This window comes from Pristiophorus japonicus, chromosome 5, assembly GCF_044704955.1.
Source record: "Pristiophorus japonicus isolate sPriJap1 chromosome 5, sPriJap1.hap1, whole genome shotgun sequence".
Taxonomy (NCBI): Eukaryota; Metazoa; Chordata; class Chondrichthyes; family Pristiophoridae; genus Pristiophorus; species Pristiophorus japonicus.
In genome coordinates, this window is record NC_091981.1 from 196190136 (window position 1) to 196217354 (window position 27219).

The 27219-nt window shown below is 41.2% G+C and overlaps 1 protein-coding gene across 6 annotated transcripts in view; it reads right to left on the bottom strand.

Moving 5' to 3' along the window:
* LOC139264555 (contactin-associated protein-like 2) overlaps positions 1–27219 on the bottom strand; it is a 2534539-nt gene that overhangs the window by 378182 nt on the left and 2129138 nt on the right. For all 6 annotated transcript variants that reach the window (XM_070881196.1, XM_070881199.1, XM_070881197.1 and 3 more), the window contains one exon: positions 5959–6129. In XM_070881196.1, the coding sequence (XP_070737297.1) occupies positions 5959–6129 (171 nt within the window). The remainder of the gene's footprint in view (positions 1–5958; positions 6130–27219) is intronic.

Below are 27219 nucleotides of genomic sequence, written 5' to 3' on the forward strand. Positions count from 1 at the left end.
TCACATATTTCTTTGTCTGGCACATTTATACATATTGACTAAAATTGCAGTTATTAATAAATCTGTCAGATAAATCTGTTAACAAATTTTCTTGAAGTTTTCTGACATGTATATATGGAGCCTGGGGCACACTGACTAATTTTGTGGAAGACAAGTTGAATAATGATGTTAAATTATTGGAACGTGGCAATAAACTAGTTGTAAGTGGATCAGTCACAAGACTGTAAAAAGGCTTTTGAAGCAAACTTGCAGTCTGCCTCCATGTTGGATATTGCTGATCAAGTGAACAAGCTTTTTCTTCAACAGAAAATAATCTCTGGCTGGCAAAGCAGAGAATTTCAGAAACATCGAGTAGATTAGTTTGTTTATATGACAGACAAAGTAGAAACTATGCATTGTTATATTTTACCACAGGTCGATGAGATTTTTATTGTCCACTAAACACTTTCTGACAATGTAATAAAATACAATGCAATTACTATATTCTCTGAAAACTGGTTCAACTCATTTAAGTTTAAAATATGAATTAATCTGCCCAAATTATATTTTTTGTTGTGCTGTTTTAGATTAAGAGACATTTCAGATTGATATTTTTGAAAAGTAATTCTGATAGCTAGATCACGCTAGTCAGCTGTGAATTGTTAAAAGATTGATATCACCCTGTGCATGTACATGAAGACCTTAATGAATGGCATAACTAGGTGGCATCATTGGATGGCACAGTTACTGCAAACAATAGTATACCAGAACGGGCTCATGAATGAGGGGCATAGAGGTATGGTCCTCGCATTTTGTCACCTTTAAAACAAACAGGGTCAAACTCCTATCCTTGTCCTACCTGATTGTAAAGTTTGGAATCTAGATATTCCCCTGGAGTTACATCAGAAGTAGGGAATTTTAATACGTCCATCAAACCATTGGTGGCCATATTGAAATATTTTCCATATGATAGAAATATGTCATATTCTCCATTGATCATACCATAGCCATGCTGAATCTGTTTGCCCCTGCCACCATTGCTACTGTCATCAGAGGGATCTTTTAAAATTTCAAGGACCAAAATGCCTATGTGATCAATTGCATGGTATTTAAAAAAAACCTTTTGTTCTCCAATATAAATTGGCAGCACTGACCATTTGGCAGACCGCACTATGCTGCCACATCCAATTGCCGCTAGCCCCCTCTTCCCGTGGCCTCTCTAATGGATAACCTACCAAAATGATCTAAATGACCATCTGGCCAGAAAATCAATTGCGATCAGAGGTGCATCCTTATGCGGATAGAGGTCCTCTTCTGCCACACTTCCACTGGTGTAATGGCCGAGCAAAAGCACCAGGCTAGTAATTTAGAGTAGTGAGATAATGCAGTCATTATGAACTCATAATATAGTAGGAAACTCTATTAACTATCAGAATTTTTGGAAGGCAAGTATAGAGACACAGACACAGTCAGACAGAAGAGGGTTTCAGCAATCACTTTGTTTAAGTCAAGCCATATGACCACTGATGTGTGGAAGCATAGCATGTTCATTATTTTATATTATTACAGAAAGACAAAGGGGCTGAAATTGCCCACCTCTTTAAGGTCCCTAAGAGGCGGTAATGGGGCGGTACCTATGTTTTTGCCTCTTGCTGTTTATTGCCAGAAAATGAATCGCTGACTTTCCAATACAATGGGTGTGAGGTGTTTTTCATTGCTAAATAATATAAATTTAATTAATTTAATTAATTAGATTGCAAATAATAAGTCTAATTAATTGCTTATTATTTACAGTTTATGGGGAAATGTTAGTTTATTGGCATCTTAACTACATATTGTCTCAAAGCTCTTTTTAAACATCTAGGAATATACTGCTAAAAATAATTCTTTATCCAATTTTTTCTGTAGAAAAGTGGTCCAGCAAAGTTAGTTTTTAACCCATTCATAATATGCAGTGGTCATAGACATCATAGAAATTGTCAGTAATCAACTGCAAATTGTTTCTCAATAAAGTCACACAATCACTCATCCTTCAGTGCAGATATCATTAAACCTCATTTGTGTCTCTATTGACAACCACTGTCATTGTACCAATGAAACCAAGGCTGAATAAAATGACTTAATGAAATGGACTATATACATTATACAAACTAATAGATATCCTGGATAATCTAATCCTGAAGTTGAAATGACAGTTATGAAGTTTTTGAGTTTTGCTGCAATGGTTCATGAGTGCAATGAATCAACTGATTAGATTACTGCCTTTTAGCACTCCCAGGGATTCATTATTCTTCATATAATCTTTGTATGTTGGGGATTGGGTGGGAGAATACATGCAGTAGGTCACAATACATATTCAAAGTGTAGGGCTACTGTCTGAAATATTGGCTGTATTGATTAAACATGGTATGATAATGAAAACATATTATTAAAGATCAATGATAAACTTGACCATACAAAGGCCCAGAAATTGCGGTCGGAGGCTTCCTGTGAGCGGATGCCTCCGACCTGAAAAATATCTATGAATTTACCTAGTGGTTCGTAGACTTATGGTCCTGGGCCTCTACGCAAAGACCTGCATAGAGGCCCATGTTTTCCAGGAACGTAGGTGTTCGCACACGTCCGTGGGATCACGTGAGCCGGCCCAACCAATCCAAGTAGGGGTATTCCCATTCATACTTGTGGTGAGTTCCGTATGAATGGGACTACCTCCAAAAACATTTAAAATAAATTTAAAAAACATCACATATTTTAAATTAATCGAAATGGAATTTAATTATTTAAAACTCGAATAACATTTTTGAAAACTAAATTTACATATTTTAAAGAGTCTAAAAATAAATACCTTATTTCACAGGTTTTTAAATGTTTAAATTATTGGGAATAAAAAGTATTTTTCCATCCTTTAAAAGTCTTATGCTGATAAAATCAGGCCTTCCACCTGCTTTTATCAACTGTAAGAGTTTCACAGGCATTCGCTGGGCAGAAGTTGGGCAAAAAACTCTCCGCCCGCGGAGGCCCTTTCCTTCCGGATGCATGCGATCTGTCAAGAGGATTCTTGACGGATCGCAAATTCCGGGTTTAGGTGCATGCGCTTCGCATTCCTAAACCCGGAACTTGCGGGGCCCCTAGGGGCAGGTGTGCACCTCGTACATGTCCGCAGGAGCCGCAAATTCAGCGCCATTATGTTTAGTTTTAAATTAATGACAGTCTAACTGTGCTGCCTGCATTAAAACTATTCAGCAAACCGTTTCATTTTTCTGTTTACAAATACGTAAAATGATTACATAAATGGTGTCTCTTGCACATGACGTGACTGTCATAAAAATGATGTACAGCTTTTTCAGCGCTTTTCCTTATTTAACCCCGATAATAACCTCAAAAATAAAAGATTTCGGTTTTGGCAAACATTTTTTTCATACAGTGCCTCCTAAATGCAGTCGCCTCAGGGGTTGTTCCTTCTGCTTATGAGGTCTGTCCTGTATGTCACAACAAGGCTTTCATTGCTCAGCTAAGTGGATAAACTGTCAAGAAGGAAGCATCGGCATTAATAGCCCAATTTTTCAAAATGTAGTGGGTGCTGAGGGTCATTTACTTATGTCATCATTTCACAAGAGTACAAAAAATAGGAGAAATGAGGCTAGTGCTCCATGTGGACTTATATATATTTCTTCTAATTTCTATCACAGGTTTTAGGGAAAGGTATGGTGAAAAAAGTGCTCTTTTCTGTGAGAACTGGGATAGTTATATTATAACTCTGTGTATCTCAATGTAAAATTATTCATATAACTCTGAAAAGCAAACACATTGGGTGGAATTTTAATCTGGAGGTGGATCGACAGCAGGGTGGCAGGGAGCATGGTGGGCCCAGAAAGCAGTTGGGAAAACTGGGAGAAGGGGTTTCCCACAGGCCCTGTCAAATTTAACAGCAGGACTTGATTAACATTTCAAAGCTCTATTTGCTGCCCGCAGCCAGCCAGATGGGGAGGCAGGCTGGCTGCGGACAGGTAGGCCTGTGCCATTAGACTGCAGAGAGGAGGGAGGGAGGGATTGTGGGGAGGAATTATGGCCGGAGGATGATCGGTGGGTGGTCGAGGCCAAGGGGGAGTGGGTTTTGTGAATCGGAACCGGAGGTGGACAGGGAGGGGGTGGTCAGGGGCTGGAGAAGCATTGATGGGTGTGAGTCTGTGCCGGAGGATGACCAGGGGTGGAGGGTTGGTCCGGGGCCGGTGGAGCATCAGGGCCTGAGGGGAAAGGCCGGGAAGGTGATCGGGGGCCATAAGGGGGAGGTCAGAGGCTGGAAGGGGAATAGCAGGCCTCATGGGGGGAGGGTGGGCGGGATTGGAGACCTTGGGGAGGGGAGGTCAGGGGGTGATTGGAGGCCTCGTGGGGGAGAGGGGAAAATTGGAGTCCTTAAGAGGGGATTGGAGGCTTCGGGGGGGGGGGGGGGGGCGGGGGAGACAGGGATACTGTATCCAGCAGCTAAGTGGAAAGGTCCTTACCACCTTGATCCAGCAGACCTCATCTTACTTTCGTTGGCAGGTTCCTCGAGACCTGGGGAACCCGACCAGCTAGAGTTAAATTTGTAACGATGGATCACCATGAGGTACGCCAGCCTCATTGTAATATTTAAATGGGTGACCTGCCTCCTGGTAGCAGTAATGCAACCCGCCCTTGTCATAACTGGAAGTGGACAGGTTGGAGGTGGGTTGGGGTTGGGATTCAATTTTTTAACTCTTTAACCTCCCACCCGACCCCAATCCACCGTTTTTTTGCTGTTAAAATTCCTCCCAATTGTTCTATTAGTGTCAGGCCTGGTCAGACACAAGAAGGTTTGATGCCAGTAGATTTAAAATCATCATTCAAAATAATGGTTTGTAAGCAGGAAAATAAGATATTGCTTAATAAATGACATTTCTTATTTAATTATTTTTTGTCATGTTGAAAAATTCTAACCTTGCTATGCTGCATATCAACCGTGACAATTTTTTTAAACAAAATTTTTTCCTGGTGAAATATCTTGACGGAAGAAGAAATAAAATGGACATGTTATTATTTGATTAATGGGATTCTGTCTACAAATTGAAAAAGGGAAAGCCCATGAGAATTTTGTTCTGAGGGTTTTGATGTTTCATGGTGTTGATGACTGACCAGCAGTGTGTAAAAATAATGAGCTTTTCTGGATTTACAGATGTTTGTAAACATTTGTGTGTGAATAATCCTCAATCTCTGTCAACTGTTCTTTTGATCTGGGCAAATAGAGATACACAAGGGAGCAGCATGATAAATGGACAGGACACAGGTCTGTTGTTTGTTGTCATTTATCACAAGGTCCTCCAACAAGAATTTACAAACTGATAAAAGGTACAACATCCCTTTCTGTCACCCAATTTAAAAATTAATCCTGAACCTTTCACAAATAGAATTTCAAATGGTATTGTTATACTGCAAGTTTGAGACAATTTGGTCTGATAGTGACGTGGTATAAAAAGTGCTGAAATATGCTGCCAGCTCCACAGCACTTGCCAAATACCAGCTACGTTTTTTAATATTAAGCCTGTTCTGTCTGCTCTTCAGTGACATTAAAATTCAGTTTGAAAGATTTGCTGCATTTGTGCTGCAGCTGGTGTTAAGATGAAGTGGTGGCAGATTACATCCTCAAGGTGGTGTCACACCACTTGCCAAAATCAGATGCAGCATTACATCAGTGACTTAAACGCCTGGTTACACATAGGCTTTTGAATCATGCAACATAACAATTGGCCCCCATTAGATTTTAGTACAACTGGGTTTAACGTGCTGTAGTAGTAATTTATATGGATATCAGTTTGTTTAGTACTTGTATACTTTAACCAATATAACTGAGACTTTCAGAAATGTTAATGGAAAATACATGCAAATCAGATTTAAAAAAATAAATGATTTCTAAATGTAGCCTACATTGTCAAAAAAAAACTGCGCTTTTGCAGGTCAACTTACATTTCAGCTCAAGCCTTATAAAGTCTGTGTTGCCCAAGTTTTCGAGGAACACTCCGTAAGGAGCTGAGGTCTTGAAATAAAACGAGATGTCAGCACTGGTCTCTCCATGGAAAGTTGAGAAGTGCAGATAGGAGGAAGGTGTATTGAATGAGGCAGCATTCCAATAGTTTCCTAATAGAGAGAGAGGGAGAAATGACAGTAGCTGATTCGACAAGTTGCCGTGAATAAGAGATGCAGTAATGGAACAGCTGGTGCACTGATAAAATGTCAAAGCTTTCCAAAATCTCATCAGTTATGTTACAAAAAAAACATTACTTGCACAGGAAACATTAACCTTGTGCTTAAGTCTTTCATCCTGTCGTTTTCATAACAAAATATATGTAGGCACACAACACTTGGTGGGGGAGAGCTGTCACTTACAATAAACAAGCAGTGGCTATTTGCTATACAGGTAGATAGTAGGTCCAGTTCATCACGGGAAAGTTTTGCCAGGTTCTCACTCACAGACACAATGCAATACATTTAAACACTGCCAAATGACAAGCTGTGCTGCTATCATGATATTTGCATATCAGACGCCAGAAAAATCAAGGGGGAGAAATTCCCCAGCGCCCCGATTTGGGGCGGTAACCGACTCGGTGCGGGACATCCTGCGACCAGCACGGAAGTCCCACCTCGGCCGCGAAATTGCAGTTACCGTGGCTCCAAAGAAGTGGAGCGCAATCTCCAACTTCCTCTTGGGGCTGGTTCCGGGGTGCTACTGGGATGCGATGGTCAGCACCACGCAGCTGCTCCATGTGGCGCTGACACGTTTCAATGGCCCTCCTTTTCGGTTAAAGGGGAGGGCCACTGCGCACACTGCACAGCCTCTGATGGCCTCCACTGGGCTACCAGGGCAGCGTGGTGCGGAGGCCACAGCCCGGCACCCAAAACGGAGTGCCAAGCTGCATGATGATGGCCGGACCTCGCAAGGGAAGATGTCGTCTGGCCGACTGGTGTGTCAGCAAAACCGGCAAGATAGCGGCGTGGGGCGCTCCCCACCTCGCATTTAACTACCAACTCACGAGCGGAGGTCGACCCAGTTCGTGACCCGGAAAGGGGCCGATGCGCAGTGCTAACAGGTCGCTGTGCACGGTGATGATATCAGTTTCTCAGCCTCCCGGGGTGCTACTGGCGGGGTGCAGTGCAACCGCAGTAGCATCTCCGCTAATTCCTGCGTAATTTTGCATGAGCTGGTAGCGTTCCTCCCCCGGGCCAAAACTGTTTTGCGCCCCATTAGCACGCCCCCGGAGGCGCTAAATGGTGTCGCAAAACAGGGTAATTCCGACCCCCAAGATTTTAAAGTGAGTTAGTTGCATGGAGCAGCGAACACTGTTTAGAAAATCTTTAAAAGTGTTCCATTAAACAGAACTATATTGATCCATAGGGAAGTGACAGTTGGAATAAGCTTAGACAGAGCTATGGAGACTGACAGTGTGCAACTCAAATAAGTAGTCCACTGTGTCTCTCCAATAATCACTGTAATCAAGGACTCCAAATTAGATGTTACAGAGATGCCAGGGAATGTGAGTTTTATGGATGACTGCAGAGCTAGAAAATAGGGCAGAGGGAGGGAAATATTAAATACAAACTTTAAAAAAAGATTTAAAGAGCTGCCCACTGGTACTTTGCCTAAATGATAATTCTTCATTTGTGAGCCAAGTCAGTGAGGCTATTTGACAATGGAGGAGTGGCCTCAAAGCAAAGAATGCACATAGCCACACACATGCACACTTCCCATCAGAGATCATTAATGAACAAACAATAGTGGGAAACCTAGCGGAGGTCAGCTAATCCAGCACAGGATGGCAACCAACACTGGCCTGTCTATCTCAGGAGCACATCAGAGAATGTATTTACTTAATGAACCAAGAAACCCTTATTTACCATTTTTCATTAAAAAAATCTAATTAGTATGATCTATTTCAATTTAAAAAAAATAATAATGGTATGACTGATGACCTAAGCACATGCACCCGATGGGCAGTTCTGCTGGACAACATTGGCTGCCTTGATTGGTTTTACTCTGCGCCAGTGCAACCCCAAAATAAACTCCTTGGATTTGCTAAGAAGACTTGATTTCGCTGGGCTTTTCCAGCAGCTAGTCTTAGCAAATCTGGCAAGTTTATTTAGGTTTTGCCACCAGTTTCACCACATACTCACGTCAGGAGTTGATGACCCTGATACAGGTAAACTCAGTATCAAATCAGTTACACCAGTCCACCCTGCTAACTTTCCCCATGGCTAATTTGTGATAAATTAGGGTTCCATGTAATTTCGCTGGTAAAAATGTTACGGTCGCATGGGTTCTGAATCAATATAATCTAATTTTGAAGTCATCGCTTTGTGGTTAACCCATATAATGCACAATACACATTTGTCACCGCAGGAAAAACCAAACCTTTTGGCAGCCCTTAAGGGACATAATTTGGGGGGAGAGGGTCTACAATTTTTCAACCAACACTTTTAACAACAGGACAATCACTGAAAGAAAACTTCTGTGAATAGAAGTTAAACAACCAACGTTCCAATCTACCATTAATCAGTTGTTCAAAATAATTGAAGAGACCTAATTAAATTGCATCTTTTCAGAAACAGTTCAATTTGGCTTTTACAGAACAGCAGCTTGGCACTTTAAACATGGGGGATAAAGTTGAGACTTATTAACTCATCAATTGAGTAAATTGGAGACTAATAATATAATAATGCCTATTATGAATCTGAAGGGGAAGCTGTTAGTAATCCAACTGATATCAACATAACATTTCAGGTGGTCTTTAGAAGCCTGAATTAATTAAAAGTTAATCCTGTCAAATCAAAACTATGCAGATATTTAAAAAAATAATTACTTAACCAAAGCAGAACAGGCCAAATACCTCAGCCAATACATGTACAGGAGATAGTGAAACTGATGATGTAATAACAGGAGCCAAATTATCATTGAGAGGCCCAAGGCCTACTCTGTGTCAGGTGGGCCAAGCACAGCCGATGTGAATGGTCAGTGCCGAGAACACGAGGAGCATGTACACCAAGGTTCATTAAGGTTCAGAAATTAGTTCAATTAGGAACATTCCCATAATGTAACTAGAGTATTTGAGCAGCATTTTGGTTGCTGAGCACTCACTTCCAATAGGCAGTGAAGGGGACAAACAGTTAAAAAAAAATTAAATTCTAGGTTATCCTCTCCTTGCAAACTACTTAGTATCCCACCTATATTAAGAGAAAGAGAGTGGTAATTGGGAATATGGTTTGCTTTCACAGTATAGAAAGAGGACAAAATACCAGTGCGACAAAACAACCTAAAAATAAGTCAAGGGGAGCAACTTAATACGAGTATGCAAATCATAATGGAGAAAATAATGGGATTTAAGATCATCTAATTTCCCAGTCCTGATCGTTTCCACCTGAAAGTATTAAAAGAAATTGGTGAGGAAATTGCAGATTTGTTCATCATAATTTTCCAAAGCTTTCTAGATTCAGTAATTGTACCCTTTGGATTGGAAAATTACAACGGTTAGTCCCTTCCTTACAAAGGGAGAGAGAAATCCGGTTACTACAGATCATCAGTTTAACATCAATTATGCAGAAGTTACTGGAATCTATCAAAAGAATCAGAATGATTTATCACTTGGACAAGTATCAGTTGGTCAAAGGGAATCAGCATGGATTTGTGAAGGGTAAGTCGTTGGAACTTTTTGAAGAGATCACTAGCATCATGGATAGGGAGTCTCTATGGATGTTGTCCTGATAGGAGTAGAAATGTTCATCATATTTAAAAAGTACTTGGATGTGCACTTGAAGTGCCATAACCTACAAGGCTATGGACCAAAAGCTGGAAAGTAGGATTAGGCTGGATAGCTGTTTTGTCCGTCATAGACATGATGGTCTCCTTCTGTGTCATAAATTTCTATGATTTTATGAATTGATAAGGTTCCCCACAAGAGATTATTAGCAAAAGTGAGAGCACACGAAATTGGAGGAAATCATATGACATTGGTCGGTAATTGGTTGGGAGTTAGGAGACCGAGCATACTCTGATTTGGGGCATGAGACAAGTGGTGTTCTCCAGGGATCTGTACTGAGGCCTCAGCTTTTCATCATATATATTAATGAATTGGATGAAGGTTCAGAGAATAGTTAGGAGGCACAATTTGTTGTGTGGCTGGGAGGAGCAAGTTACAAAGGGACATGGACAGACTAAATGAGTGAGCAAAGCTATGGGAGATGGAGTTCAATGTGGGGAAGTGTGAGGTCATCCCCTTTGGATCTGAAAAAGAAGAATCAGAATATTTTCTCTGGTGAGAGACTGAGCAGTGGAGGAGCAAAGGGATTCAGGTGTCCATGTACACGTTATTACAAGCTTGCATTAGTACAAAAAGTAATTAAAATGGCGAATGGAATGTTGGTCTTTATTTCAAGGGTGTTGAAATTCAAAAGTGAGGAAGTTATGCTTCAGTTGTACAGGGCCTTGGCCAGACCCCATCTGCAGTTCTGCGTTCAGTTTTGGGCATGAACATCAGGAAAGCTATATTGACCTTGGAAGGGAAACAGCACATATTCACAAGAATTATGCCAGAGCTTAAAGGATGAAATTATGAGGACAGGATGCATAAACTTGATTTGTTTTCTCTTGAGCTTAGCAGGTTGAGGATTGATCTATTTGAGCAGTTTAAAATAATAAAGGCACTCAATAGGACAGATAAACTATTTCCTCTGGTGGAGGAATCCAGAACAAGCGGGCATGATATTAAAATTAGAGCTGGGCCATTTAGGAGTGAAATCAGGAAGGACTTTTTCACATAAAGGGTAGTAGAAATCTGGAACTGTCTCCCCAAAAGCTGTGGACACTGTCAAGTGAGATTTTAAAGACCGAGATTGATAAATATTTGTTACAACTCTTTTTTTTTAAAAGGAGACAAAATAAAGTTAGATCAAGTGCCCCCTGATCTGGGGGATAGATATTTGTTACAGAAGGATATGGAACAAAGGCAGGTGAATGGAGTTGAGGTACAAATCAACCATGATCGGATACAAATGCCGGAATAGATTTGAAGGACTGAATCGCCTATGTTTGTACCTCTATCTCTCCAACAGACAATTCTCCAATGGGGACTTAATGTACCAGCACATTAAAAAATGGCAGCACACTATAAGTAACGAGCAGCTGGTGCTGAACATTCCCAAACCCCACAGCATTCCCACATACTATACACCAGGTACCACTGAAATATTTAGATGAATTAACCTCACATTATTGTGAGGTCAGCTTATTTCACAACAGGCATAGCCTGTACTAGAACCACATTATCAAACCATATCTCTTGAATGAAATTATTCTTATCATGTTCTTAGTTTTGAATTACAACTAGCTAAACTAGCTTTCGCTCAGAATTTTAAAAAATGTTCTCGAATCTTCCTCTTTCCATTAATGCTTTATGGGCCCTGCGATACAATACATTTTTTCTCTCTTTCTCATTCAGTCTGGACCACACGCGCTCCTTGACTGTATATGAGTGACCTGTTCCAACGCCTCTGTCAGTGCTGACCTTGAGTTGCATACTGTAAGCCACATGGGAATGGGCCTCTGATTTTCCCTAAAACCCTGAGGGAATGGCATCTTTTCCATTAAAACCTCGAATGGGCTTTGGAAAAACAAAAGTGACTCTAGATTAACTTTGATTAAATGGAACAAATTCATATGAACTCTTTGGATACCTTTATTAGCCAAGTTCAATGCCTTTTACTTTACCTGTACTGTATTTGCAATTTGCATAATGTTATGTGTACCTTGTGTAGTGTAGTGATGAGCAGGTTCTCTTAATCTTCAAGTTTGGATACCCACCCACCAAACAAAACACAATTGGATTATCACAAGACAAATCCTAGAAAAAAATGCCAGAGAATGAAATGTGCCTCCAATAGGCTGTCAGGGAAGGGGACTTAATAGTAAATGACTGTTAAATGAATATTGGTCAGGGTACATACAGCAGTGGTTGTGAGGTTGTTTGTTACCTCAGTGTTATAACATCTTGTATAACTGCTTATTACTTTGCTTTACTATTTATCTGCTGGCATGGTACTCATCTGAAAGGAGATTTATCAGATGCCATGTATTGTCATAAAATCTCATTTTTTGTTCCTATCCTTCCATTATTGCCTTAGTTTTGACTATTGTCAGCAGTATAGTGCTAACATGATAAATAGAAACTGCATCTCTAATTTTGGTGATTATCAACACTTTTTTATGTTTTATCAATTGGGCCGAGTGTGAAACAGATGCCTAATCTGATTCTGTCAACCTCTTGCCGAGTGGGTTAAGCTAAACCGATCCCCCTCCCTATTGCAATTCCCTAAGTCACTTGGAAGTTAAGTGCTGTCGGTGAAGGACGTTTGCAAATTGGTGGGTGCTTGTAAACTTCAGGCTTCATATCGGAAGAAACTACCACAAGATGACTTTCAACACTTTTGACAATTTCCTGCATGACGGAGGTACACTAGACGCAGAACTTTTACATAGACATCGATAGCAATGATCACAATCTCCATTTTTCCATTGTGTCTGTGTTCTAGAAAGAATATGATGTTTTGAAACACAATGCAATGTGCCCAGGATTAATCTTTGTATAAAAAAGATTTATACAGCACACACATAACCTTCCCCAGTCACTGAGAACTGGATGTTTTTCCGTGAAATACATCCACAGCATTCCATGCCTGGGGGCCCTTGCGATCAAACTATACTATTTTTCAGGTTATGAGTGATGAGGCATATTTACTATTCAATTTAATATTTAATTGGTGAAAAGAACCACAGAAACTGTAAAAGAAAAGCTTAATTATGTTTAGAACTCAAAATAGCACCATTAGTGTCCCCATGGGATGTCCACTGGGATCAATTAATAACTTGGAGCATCACAGGCAAATTGTGACATTGAAATAAAGGTCTGTAATAAAAATATTACTAATTAATTCAAAACTTTCTAATTTAGGGAGAAACAGATAACTGGAAATGATAAGGTAGTAATCTCATCAAGACATTCAGGCCAGAATTTTGCCAGCGCTCAGAGGGCTTGTTTGGAGGTGGGACCGTTGTCAAAGACTGACAGTGGGTCAACAGCCCATTGTCAACCCGCCTCAATTTCTGTTTCCCAAGTGCAGGGTCTGCTTGCGCTTTACAGACCTGACACTAAGCAGCGGGGGAGCCAGTTGACATCGTTAAGAGCTTGTTAAAAGGTACTTAGCCAGCATTTTACCATGTACTTACCATTTTTCCAGCTTTTTCATGAGATTCACAGTGCTTGGGGATCACACCAGGTAAGTAGGTCGGGTTTTCAATGACTCTCCATTCCTCTGAATAGGTGGCAGCTGCAAAAGTGTATAAAAACTACCATTTCACAGCTGTTCACTTTCCAATCTTAGAAGCTGGAGCCTTCAGATTTTGGAATATACTTTTCAGCTTTATGCAGGTTGGAAGTGTTTGGAGAAAACTCTCTAGTCACGGTCACCTCTTTGGAACAAGCTCTCCCACCATTGACAGATCGCTTCTATCATCTTAACTTCAGCTGCCATCTATTCCAGCAGCAATCTCACCTTGGTCCTCAGAATCTAACCATGATTAGCCCCAACACCAACATCACCAGCCACACCAGCATCACCAACAACACCACCAATCTTCTCCACAATCACCTGATGCTGCACAGGTATCAGCATCTGACCACATTGCTGAGAAGACCTCACCATAGCCAGATTTACTTCATTTGATGCTGTACACCCTGGCTGCCATATGATGCACCAGGTTGGCACCACTCCATTCCAACACCATAAAGCATCCCCGCAATGCCCAACCTTTCACACTCATCACCTTTGGGGGGGGGGACCGCTATGTCTCACCATTCACTATAACTCACCAAGCCACATCCAAAGGTGCATACAAATCTGTCCAAGAAGGCAAAATGTTGAAAATAAAGATTTCAAAGTTTGGCAACACATTAACAGAGACTTGACATGAAAATTGGCTAAAACATTCAAGTGCCTACCCTTGTGTGTTGTTAGTTGGTATGATTGGACAAGGATGCGGGTGAGTGTGAGGGTGGCTAATGAGATGGGGATGTGATAATGTAGATGGAGAGAGGGATGGGTAGAGGTGGAAGGTAAGTTACTGTGAGTAAGGATGTGCAGGAGTAGGATAGAGAAGCAGAATGATGGGGATGTGATGAGTGGCACAGCAGGATGAGTGTGGCTTTGCAGTAACGTTTTATGATCTACTGAGATCATTAAAAGGTTTGTGCCACTGCAGCCAGGTCCTCCTGACGGCATCCCTGCTTGTGCCCTCCTGTGCAATGGGCAACCAGGCTACATTGGTCCCCTGGGAATGTCTCTTCTGCCCATTGGAAGGGAAGGGAGAGCCTGGGTATAGCCATGTTCCTTTGTACAGTGCTTGGTCAGTGTTTGCAGCACCCCAATGCTGTAGAACACTGACAGTACAACTGTCAAAATGCATGTGGACATGGTCTCTTTAAGTAAACCGGCTGATGACGCGTCATCAAATGATGTCATCAGACCCGCTTTCTTTTAATTGGTTGGGAACCTCGAAGGGCGGGCTTAACAAGGCGCATCAACATAAACTTCTTCTCACAGAGCACGATAGAGCCGGGAGCAGGGTCGCACTCCACCACCTACCTCGTCCACACTGGGCCCACCTAAGTAGATGAAATCGCAGCTCAAAGCTGTATTTTTGGCTTTTGCTATTTTTGAGGCAATCTAGATGCAGGCAAAAAATGGGGAAAGACACTCACACTTGCATTTCTCTGCACTAAAAATAGTGAACAGGGGCATATAACGCTTAAGAGAACTAAGCTCAAGTTGTTTATAACATTGCATGAATTCCTGAGATGAAATTAACGGTTGCATTTTATGAATTTCCATTCCAAGCGCACAACGTTACCTGACAGGAGTGCATATCGGTTATTGGGTTTGGAAGATTTTCGATCTATTACAATGAATGGGTAGAAAATCCCGTGGAGCACACTGATCTCTGTGGCTGAATCCCTGATATATGCCCCCAGTGAGCAAAGCTCTGCTGGGGAGCACAAATTGGATAATCCACACTTGAAATCAGTTTTACGCAGCATCTTTAAAAAACAATCACGCTGTGCATAATACTTTTCTAAGAAGCCTAGAAGAGGGGATTATGCTGTTATTCTTGGTTAACATTAGTCCATTCTTTTTGCAACTGACAGATGCGATATTGAAATTGACACCGCCTGTGTGCTGTTTAGTCAACAAGTAATGTTCACAGCAAAATCATTGCAAATTTACTAACTGACAGTCAACATGCAATGGCCAGGAAAGAACAGAATTAGTAGTACATGCCACATTAATTTGATTAATGATGTTCAAGTTGGTGTGGTGCCACGAACCTATACATCTTTCCAACTCTCTCTCTCTATGTATCAGATAATTTGCAGAACAAAATTTCTTGCAGATGCAATTCTTCTTAGTTCTTTCCCCTCTGCTCAAATACTTGACCATGTGATGGGGATCTGGTCCCATCGGTGCCAGCTATCACCCAGTACCATCACCTAAGTAGCCATTATTCATGTATGAATCTCATCAGTGAATGGCAGCTATTCCAGCATAAAGGGGGCATCTCAGCCTATCCTCACACAACATTCACAAGTGCACTGTCCCTGCAAGGCTCACTGGATAATCAGCAGGAATGGGAAGCTTGGCTGATTTTCCCCTTCTTGGTCCAGGGATGTTGAGGCCAATTGTACATGCCTCTACCATTGGCTCAGAAACCCAGTGATTCATTGAATTACATTATTATAGAAAATAAATATCATGCAGAATTGGAGGAATATGTTTTAAAAGATTACCTGTGTGTCTGTAATATGCTGATTTTGTTATTGGCCCAACGGTGCCATAATGATACTTTCACAATCTGTCCTAGCCAATATTTATTCCTCAATCAATATCACTAAAACAGATTATCTGGTCATCATGTTGCTGTTTGTGGGAGCCTCCTGTGCACAAATTGGCTGCTGCATTTCCCACATTACAACAGTGACTATACTTAAAAAGTACTTCATTAGTTGTAAAGTGCTTTGCGAGGTCCTGAAGTCATGAAAGGCGCTAAATAAATGCAAGTCTTCTTTTTCTTTATAGACTTGGTAAATAAAATGGTGCATAAGTGCTAATGAATAGATTAATTTGTGTCACTCTTGTTAATGCTCTGGGAAATCAAGGTGAATAAACAAATTTTATTAAAATCCCCTTTGTAACTTGGTTGTGTACCTTCATCTGGAGATGGTTAGGAGAATTATCTCCTTTTTGTTTTTAATGGCTTGTCAATAATGTGCCCAAATCACTATATCTAGCTCTCTCACTCCCTTCAATAGCCTTCTGAAATCCTATTTTTGACCTCGCCTCAGTCTCTCAATCCAATTCTTTTATATCCTTCCCAGGAACCATCTCGCTCTATTGTAAAGCACTCTGAAGCATTTTTTATGTGAGGAGCATTAAATAAATGTAAGCTGTCTTGGCCATTTTCACACCTATTTCTAAAAGCCATAGTGAAAGTGGGGCATGTAACCTTTCCCTTCTTCCACTGGTCCAACAACTCAACAATTGCCATGAGACTAAACAGTGTAAACATTTAAAAGTATGACACATCACACAAACAAATTTTGCCCCCCATGTTGCTTTTTTTAAATTGGAAATGATTGTGCAAATTACCTAAAGGGATAAAGCATCACAAACCAAATTACATCTGCCCCTTTGTTCCATTATAAAGTGATGTGGCTACAAAAAGAAACTGAAGGAAGTTGAACTCTTCTATTTTCCCCATTACTCATACTGAACATACTGGCCTGGAAATTCCGGAGTACCCAAAACCTGTTGTTGCCACATCGGGCTGCAATTAATGGCTGCCGGAATTAATAGCGCAGGAAGCACCACCGTATATTGCTTCTGTTTGCTAATTAAAATTAGCACAACACTAAACTTACTGTGTAAGGCGAGTTTTCAGGCAGTAGTCTCATCAGGAAGACCAATATAGAGTGGCTGTAGCATCCTTGGAGCAAGAACAGCATTCTATTAAAGCTAGTCTGTCATTTTAGAAAGCAGTGTCAGTCCCTTAAAGGTGCATTGCCTTTTAAAATGAAAAAAAAACGTTTAAAAGTAATCATTTTTTAGCCCTTAGAACTCAACAGCCTTCCAAAAAAATAAACATTAAAATAATTTCCAAATGGCAGTCTTTAGCTCTTAAAGCTGAAATGCCTTCCGCAACAAACACAAATGGCTTACCCAAGCGCACCCAGTGTCTCTCACTCAACACTCTAACTTTATGTAGTGGGCAAACACTGCTTGAGTGGTCCTCTACCCACATGGGCAGGAGGCCCTCCAGAAAGAAGGCTGTGGGACCAGATCACTGAGGCCGTCACCCCCACAACATGGCTCCAGTGCCCAAAGAAACTTCATGACCTCAGACCAGTAGTCAAGGTCAGTAAATACATCTTCAAAAGCCATCTCCTACCAATTGTGCCACCAGCCTCACATACTGCTCAATGCACAACCCCTCCCCGCATTCGCTCACCTACCAACAATCTGTACCAAACATGAGGCACACCTCCCAATCATAGCTTCACCTCACCTCATTGGAGGAGACAGTGCTGGCCATTCTTTGCAGGGTCATGGCTGAGCTCTTGGCTAGCGGCGGGGCTGAAAGGATATAAAATGCTGGTATCCTCATATGCTAGCCGCCTCCTTGCATGCACCTCTTGCTTTCCCACTTGCCCCTCACCAAAACCCGACCCTTGTGCCTTCCTCATTTCACACACCCAAGATATGTAGCATGCCCAGCCAGTAGTTGACCAAGAAGAGAGTGAAGAAGAAAAAGAAACAGAAACACCGTTACTCGATTTCACACTCCCAGCCACCAGCTTCTCAAGGTCAAACAGCAAGGCCATTTGTAATATCCCCCCACTGAAAGTCAACAGCCTTCCACCAGCCATGCTGTAGCCACTGGGGTAGCACTGTGTGACATCAGCAGGATAGGCAAATGCACACAAAAAACAGTCACTGAGGGAATGCATAAGGATGATAAGTTGATTTCTTGATGTCATATCGGATGGATAGATATATAAAGTTGGAGTGGAAAGTTTGCTTTGTGGTGGCCAAGAAAACGCTGTGATGGTCAGTAAGAGGGAAGGAAAGGTGTGGGACAAATGTTGAAAGGGTAATTAAGGTTGTGGTCACTGGTAATGCAGGCAGATGATTCCATTCCAGACATCACGGCCAGAATGGGCTGTCTGGGTTGTATCCTTCCTTCTGTTTCCTCCTTTTCTGCGTCTTCCTCTTCCTTTTGCGAGTGTATGCTGAAATAAAAGCAGAAAATGCTGGAAATACTCAGCAGCTCGACCTGAGACGTGAACTCTGTTTCTCTCTCCACCGACAATGCCTGCTGAATATTTCCAGCATTTTCTGTCTTCTCAGAGGCCTTCCTTTACCATGAGGCCTTGCAAACATCCAGTAGCATTCCCTGCACACTTTAAAAACTTTTAACATCTATTACACCAAGCCATTACTTCAATAAAATATTTTAAAAATCCAATCCAAAAGTTTAAACTTACCTGAAAGATGTGTGTGTCCCTTTAAGTAGTGCTGACAGCATCTCTGTAGGTCTGCTGCACACTCGCTTTTCTGAGTGAGTTTAGGACCCAGCTTTAAACTCAGTGCAAAGGTCCAAGTCCACAGAGCGCAGTGTCAAGTCGGCATTACACGATGACTGGTGTCACGCTCTGCAAATTTGCATGTCTGGGGCCTTGCTGCTAACGGCAGCGCTATGGTCCTCACCAAAATGGCAGACACCGAGTCCCACGCCAGAGGTGGGTGGAATTGAGGCGGGCACCATTATTTTTCAGGAATTGGGCCTCACCAGATGGTGGTAAGTACCCGAATTTCTAGCGCACTATGTCCATCAGAGAATTCAAACATCGTTCAGTGGAGGAGAACGGTTTCATTTTCAAGGTTGTAACAGTGACTTTTTTTAATCAAGTTTTATGTTGTCTGTGACATTTTATGCAGCTGTGAAATCTCCTGTTAATAAGCAAAGTTCAGGGAAAGGTGTTCGCAGACATTCAAGTACTCTAGAAAATGTTTAGTATCTTTTTGTTGTAAAGGCGTTGCGGTGTTTTATTGTTTATGAAAACACATGATACAATATGATTCTTCCTCAAGAGCCATCTGGAAGAGGCAGAGCTCAGTGCCAGAAAACCTATGACGATCTTCAAATTTAATTAACTGTATAAGGTTATCTGTGGATACCAAAACAGTTTTCCCAAATGGCTTACCAGAACAAACCATCATTTGATACACTAAAGAAAGAAAGATTTGAATTTATATGGAGCCTTTCACAACCTCAGGACATCCCAAGGCGTTTTACAGCCAATAAAATACTTTTGAAATGTACTTATTGTTGTAATGTGGGAAACACGGCAGCTAATTTACATACAGCAAGCTCCCACAAACAGCAATGTGCTAATGACCAGATAATCAGTTTTTGTTATGTTGATTGAGGGACAAATATTGGCTAGGACAGCGGGGATAACTCCCCTGTTCTTCTTCAAAATAGTGCCATGGGATCTTTTACATCCACCTGAGAGAGCAGACAGGGCCCCGATTTAACGTCCCATCTGAAAGACGGCACCTCCAACAGTGCAGCTCTCCCTCAGTACTGCACTGGAGTGTCACCCTCGACTTCTGTGCTCAAGTCCCTGGACTGGGTCTTGAACTTACAATCTTCTGACCCAGAGGCAAGGGTGCTACCAATTGAGCCACAGCTAACACTGAGGGCTGTCCATCAGACATTAAACTCCCAATCTGACTGGATAATCCCCAACATTTTACAAAAAGGACATACTACGCTATTATTGCATATGAGTAGTTTGCCACTCATGCTCCAGGGACAATATTTAACCCGCTTCAGGAAAAATCGGAAAAGAGACCAGCCTAGAAACTGAATCACGCCCAAATTCAACTTTACTAATTTTCTAAACGTTCTATTAGGTTTGCTTTTCCTTTCTTGCTTCCATTTTTATTTTATTATATTTACCCCTCTCTCTTTGCATCATCCTCTTTCCAATGGGCTATAATAATCAGCAAATTTGTCTCTGAATTCCATAAAATTTCACAATGGGGAGTAAAATTCAGTCTCGTACATTGTTTACTGTCATTGCCAAAACATGAGAAACTGTGTATATCTAAAACAGCTACTATCTCAGGCTTTAAAACCCAAACATGACATAACTACTCCATGATTTATCTTAATAACTGTATCTTTTTTCTTACTTTTTTCAACAATTATATATTGGCCTTGGAGGCATCTCAGTGGCGATTCACCAGAATAATACTTAAAAAGGTTAAATTATGTGCACAGGTTGCATAAACTTGGCTTGTATTCCCTCCAGTTTAAAATCTAATTGAGGTGTTTAAAATGATACTGGCATATACTTGACAATGTGGAAGATTGCTCGTGTATGTCCTCTCCTCAAAAAATATGATAAATGTAATCTGGCCAATTACCGGCCCTATTGATCTGCTCCCAATCATCAGTAAAGTGATGGAAGGAGTCATTAATAATGCTATCAAGCACATCTACTCAACAACAACCTTCTCACTGATTTAGGTTCTGCCAGAACCACACAGCTCCAGACCTCGTCATAGTCTTGATCCAGATATAGACGCAAGGGCTGAGTGCCAGAGGAGAGGTGAGAGTAGCTACCTTCAACATCATGGCAGGATTCAACTCAGTATGGCACCAAGGAGCCCTTGCAAACCTGAGGTCAGTGGGAGTCAAAGAGAAATCTTTCTGTACTTTATATTCAATGCAGGGCTTGGGATTTGATTTGACTGCGCAGTGTGGGATGCTGTATATTGCACGTGATCAGGCAAAAAAGTGAACTTTTAACTCACTTGTTACTAATGTTCATTAATCTACTTTGGAGCAAGAAAACTACTCAGAACAGTGCTAAACATGAATGGCATTACACTACCTTTTACAAACATTTACTTTTTTGTGGGAATTATAGGCAAAGTAAATATGGCCATAAATGGACAGTTAACTACATCATTAGTATTGATCCAGTTTCAGCTTTGTGTTATTGCACTCTGGGTAGTATAACTGAACAGTGCAGTCTGCTTGACTGAATTCTATTAAGCAGTTGAAATGACTTCAAGGAGATAGTCTCCGGATTCTTTGGCTTTGTTCTGACTGCAGTCTAATAGCAACAGCTGCAAAGTGAAATTTAAAAAAAGTACAATGCAGTTGTTCTGACAACATTGGCACTTTTTAAACTTCTATTTTAAAACTATTTCATGTGAGCAAAGACCTGATTGTTATGCTGGTTCCTTGTTAATACCAAAATTTAACTGCCAGTTGGGTGACTGAATAGTATGCTTTTGCTTCCTTTCCAATTAGTAAGATATTGTTGTCAATATTATTTGTTATATAGCGTGAGTGAAATATTTAAATAACAGCTTGTGTTGGCTACATTCTGTTACCAGTTATTTGTGTCAGTGTTACTGGAATTTTAAAATTGTGCTCTACTTAAAATTCAAATTGCTTAATTGCCAAATACAATTAAAAGTAAGTGGGTCATGAGATTGGGGAAGCAGTTTAGGAAGAAAGAGCTTGCATTTACATACAACACTGGCTCCTGATCATCCTGGCATGCCTTCCTTAATGCAGTACCATGTAAAGCATAGCATGCTAGATTAGGTTACTTTGAAGAGTTAGACAGGTATTCACATCTCATTGTAAATCTACTGGGGATCTGCTGACACAGCTGTCTTTGGGAAGAGGCACCTCCATTACCAACAATGTTGCAGGTATGTTACAACTCTTTGCTGATTTTAGAGGTGCCAATACCAGCCAAAGGGCACAAACACCACTTGGGCATCCTGATCTGCCTGGCATCTTCTGCAAGTCCCTCCTTCCTCTGAACACATCAACTTGGAGAACTCCTGGTGGCAAATCCTCTAATGTCATTAAATGGAGCTCAGGACAAAAAAAAACAGCAATTCACACAAAGGTTGATGGAAGCTTAAGTATCAGCTAGGAGAAAAACTTACCTGTGAAAGCTGTGAGCCTTTCAAAGGCCCATCTAAATTGAGGTCTCCTTTTCATGAGCCTGCTATGGGCTTGGTGCCTAGAATACCAATGGGCCAGAAAATGAGGCAAAGTCTTTCCCTGCCCCTTTTACATAGGCAAACAAAATTCCTGCCTTTTTGGATGAGAGATACAGACGATTGCCCTAAGGCACGACCAAAAATATATAGTGGAGCCCAAAACTAGTGGGAATCCAAATTCCTGACCTTCAACGACCTTTGTTGTCTCGATTTTGTGCATTAAGATGAAAAAGGTTCCAATGTTTATAATTAGAGTTTTTTCCCCCTTGTATCCCTGTTTTTCCTGTGCATCTAGGAATCCCTGAGGTAGCAATTCTACATTATTTTTGTTCGTTTTCCAAATCTTTTCCATGTAATTTTCTGTATTCATTTTCCTTAGACAGCCATGTTAATGTTTCACATGCATCCCAGCTATCCAACATTTACGCCTGGAATTTGCAGTAATAATAATGGTGAGGCTATCAGCACTTGCCTTTATTACTGGGTAAAACTGACAGCAACTTCTGGTGTCCCAACATGCGTAGTAAAATGTAAAAATCCGGAAGTTGCTGTCAGAGATAGCTGGCTCCTCCACAGGGTGTACTGTTGCAATCTTCCCAGATGGAATGAACATAGAATTCACTGCTTTGTTGTGAACTTAAATTAATTACCCACTATGCTCGCTACAAAGACTGATGAAAAAGTTAAGCCTTGTTCATTCTGGTGTAACTGAGTTTTTATTGGCATACTAAGTCATAATTACTGCTGAACAACTTCTATAGTCTTGAAGAACTAATTTTACAAGAGTGAAGTCTCATTCTCTTAGAAGAAAATTTAAAAATTGCAGATTTTTTAAGAAGATAATTTTTTTTTTAATTGTGTTTTGATATTTAAGTTTCCCTCTTAATCCTATGTGTATGTCTCAATATTTATTTTCCTTCTGTACAATGATTTAAATTTAATTTATATTCCCTGCTCTTTACTTCCTGATTTTCTGTCTGTGCGAATTCTTCAATTTGATTTGTTGATCAGCTTGCCTGTTGCCTGCCCTGTTGTTGGACGCCACAGATCCCCCATAGAAGCTGCCACCAGACTGATGTTGGAATGGAAGAAATCTATGCTACACATCCCACTAAATCGTTGTGGGCAGCTTTTTGAGGTATATGGCAAGGGCCTTCCTTCACTGTTGACCACAAAATCTGGGCCATATCCTACGAGGAGATGTATTTCGGCAGACTAGGTGGCGAACTCTCCCCTTTTGATAATGTGCTCCCAAGTTGTAAATTACATTTTTAATTAATCTGATGAGTGCTGTATCCAAATACGGTATGTAATAGAACTTAATTAGATCATGCATTAATAAATTACATTCTTATTAACACTTGGGTGTTGTACGGTCTATTTTAGCAACAGTTACTTGAAAGTTAATTGGATTTATCACGGTAAGGTAATTAAATTAGCAACATTGATAATCTAGTGTTCAGACTGTCATGGAATACAATCAGTATTGACAAACTGGTAAGTATGAGGACAAGTTGTCTATTTGTAAGAATGAGCTTGAGGACATACACTACAACTGTAGATATTGAGAATTCTGATTCGAGAATGTCCCTGAAAATTGTTAAAATGACAAAAGACCATGGCTGCTGCCAAAGTCTCCAATTAGGACTCATAATTTCTATGATGAACGCACATCGTCAACTACACATACACATACATATCAGAGCTGGGAATCGCAGAGGCCAATGCCAGAGCAAGTGAAAGGCATTTACATAATTACTTGCCATTTTGATGAATTGGAGGTTTTCTTTTGCAGCCGAAATTTAATTTTTACTCAGTAAAAACTCTGAGTTAAATTAATCCTAGAAGGGAATAAAATATGGATCAGCAATTGGTCCTCATCATATCTGATTTCTAGGCAAAAAATAGGAGTTGAGAGGACCGATTTCTGGGTGTGATCTACCGCACCGAATTATCCTCAGAAGTGCCCGGGGTGCTAGCCTAAAACAGGTATTGCGACCTTGAATATGCCAGTCATAAGCCTAATGTCTGTTTTAGGACATTGATGCCAAATTCAATAAAAAGTGGTGGAGTATGTGCCGGGTCTACAGCAGCCTAAACAGCAACCCTTAAATGGAATGCTTAAGGAAACCAATGACCAGGTAAACTTTTGTTTTTTTACTTCCCTTAATGTGGAACCAGGAAGGAGGCCCAATTCTACCAAATACGGAGATAAAAACAAAAGAATAGGAAAGGAAAATTAAAAGACCGGGACTGAAAAGGTAAAGGACCAGAGAGAAGTGAAAGAATACTGAATGGCCATCCAATTAGATCCATATCAACTTCCATACATATGTATATATACTGATGACATCCAGCTCTTCCGCTCCATATTTGTCGATGTCCTATTTTAAAATCATTTTGTTTAAATCTTTTCATGAATTTGCCCCTCCCCTTCTCTGTTCTCTGTAATCTTCTGCAGTTCAACAACCCAACGCGAACTTTGCATTTATCAAACTCGTGCCTGGAACATAAGAGCATAAGAAATAGGAGCAGGAGTCGGCCATTTGGCCCCTCGAGCCTGCTCCACCATTTAATAAGATCATAGCTGATCTGATCATGGACTCAACTCAACTTCCCTGCCCGCTCCCCATAAGCCTTTATTCCCTTATCGCTCAAAAATCTGTCTATCTCCGCTTTAAATATATACAATGACCCAGCTTCCACAGCTCTGCGGGGCAAAGAATTCCACAGATTTACAACCCTCAGAGAAGAAATTCCTCATCTCAGTTTTAAATGGGCAGCCCCTTATTCTAAGACTATATCCCCTATGAGTGGAAATATCCTCTCTGCATCCACCTTGTCAAGCCCCCTTATTATCTTATATGTTTCGATAAGATCACCTCTCAGTCTTCTGAACTCCAATGTGTAAAGGCCAAACCTCCTTAACCTATCTTCATAAGTCAACCCCCTCATCTCCGGAATCAACCTAGTGAACATTCTCTGAACAGTCTCCAATGCAAGTATATCCCTCCTTAAATATGAAGACTAAAACTGTATGCAGTACTCTAGGTGTGGCCTCACCAATACCCTGTACAATTGTAGCAGGACTTCTCTGCTTTTATATTCTATCCCCCTTGCAATAAAGGCCAATATTCCATTTGCCTTCCTGATTACTTGCTATACCTGCATACTAACCTTTTATGTTTCATGCACAAGGACCCCCAGGTCCATCTGTGCTGCAGCACTTTACAATTTTTCTCCATTTAAATTATAATTTGCTTTGCTATTTTTTCTGCCAAAGTGGATAACCTCACAGTTGTGCACCCCCACTCTCTTCGTCCCACTATTGGTGCCCGAGCCTACAACCATCTCATCTCTAAGCTATGGAATACCGTCACTAAATCTCTCTGCCTCTCCACCTTCCTCTCCTCTTGGAAGACCTTCCTTAAAACCAATTTATTTGACAAACTTTTGATCACCTGTCCTAATATCTCCTTTAACTTTGTGCGATTTTTGTCTGATTACGCATCTGTGATGTGCCTACAGATGTTTTTCTACTTTGAAGATTTCATATAAATGCAAGTTGTTGATGATGACACCTCGACCACCTTAATACTGTTACACTGCTTCTGAAAAATAAACTCTCTCCCAACTCTCTTTCAACTGCACTTACGAAATCCCCACTGTCCAGCCTTTGGCCCTCCATTCACCATGACATTTCTGCAGCTACCGATCTGCTCAACCACTCTCTCACCGCCAACTTTGATGCCCCAGTCACTATTAAAACAATTGCTCTCTCTCACCCTGGCTGTTCCTCCTGATATAGACCTCATCTTTGCTCCCTTAAGTCCAATGCATGCAGATTTGAACGGATATGGCGGACAACTGATTTAGTCATTCACCGCCAGATCTGGCTGGCCACATACAGAATTATGGGGTCCTGCTTTCGTCTGTCAAAATTGATCACTATTCCAGAATCATTCTGGAAGGCTAAGATAAACTCCGGCTTCTATTCTCCACTGTTAATCGTCTTTTTAAACCCCACCCCCAGTCTCCACCCTGACCTCCGACAACAAGTGTGAGAAGCTCATGGACTTCTTTGTCTCTAAGATGAAGACCATCCATTTAGCTGCTTCTGCCTCTTCCCTTCCTTCCTCGAGCTCACCGGGCCAAACTTCCTCTGAACATACTCCCTGCCTTAGTCCTGACCTCACATCTTTCTCCAATTTTTCTCCGATCTCCCCTCATGACCTCTCCGAGCTCACCTTGTCCATGAGACCCACTTCCTGCTCCCTCAACCCTATTCCCACTAAACTGCTGACCACCCAACTTCCTTTTATGGCTCCCATATTAGCTGACATTGCTAACTGTTCTCTCTCCTCGGGTACCGTCCCTCTCTCCCTCAAATCTGCCGTCATCACCCCTCTCCTCAAAAAAACAACCCTTTACTCGATCCTTGCATACTGCTGCTCCATCTCCAACTTCTCTTTCCTCTCCAAAGTCCTTGAACGTGTTGTCACCTCCAAAACCCATGTGCATCTTTCCCACAACTCCATGTTTGAATCCTTCCAAGCAGATTTCCGCACCATCACAGTACCGAAATGGCTTTCATTAAAGTCACAAATGACATCCTTTGTGACTGTGACAAAGGTAAAGTATCCCTCCTCGTCCTTCTTGGCTTGTCTGCAGCCTTTGACATGGTTGACCACTCCGTCTCCCTCCAACATCTCTCCACCAGCGTCCAACTGGGTGGGACTGCACTTGCCTGGTTCCATTCTTATCTATCTAATCGTAGCCAGAGAATCACCTAAATGGCTTCTGTTCCTGTTCCTGCATCGTTACCTTTGGTGTCCCCCAAGGATCTATCCTTGGCCCTCTCCTATTTCTCATCTACATGCTGTTCCTTGGCAACATCATCTGGAAACAGAGCATGAGTTTCCACATGTACGCTGACGATACCCAGCTCTACCTCACCACCACTTCTCTTGACCCCTCCACAGTCTCAAAATTGTCAGATTGCTTATCCGACATTCAGTTCTGGATGAGCAGAAA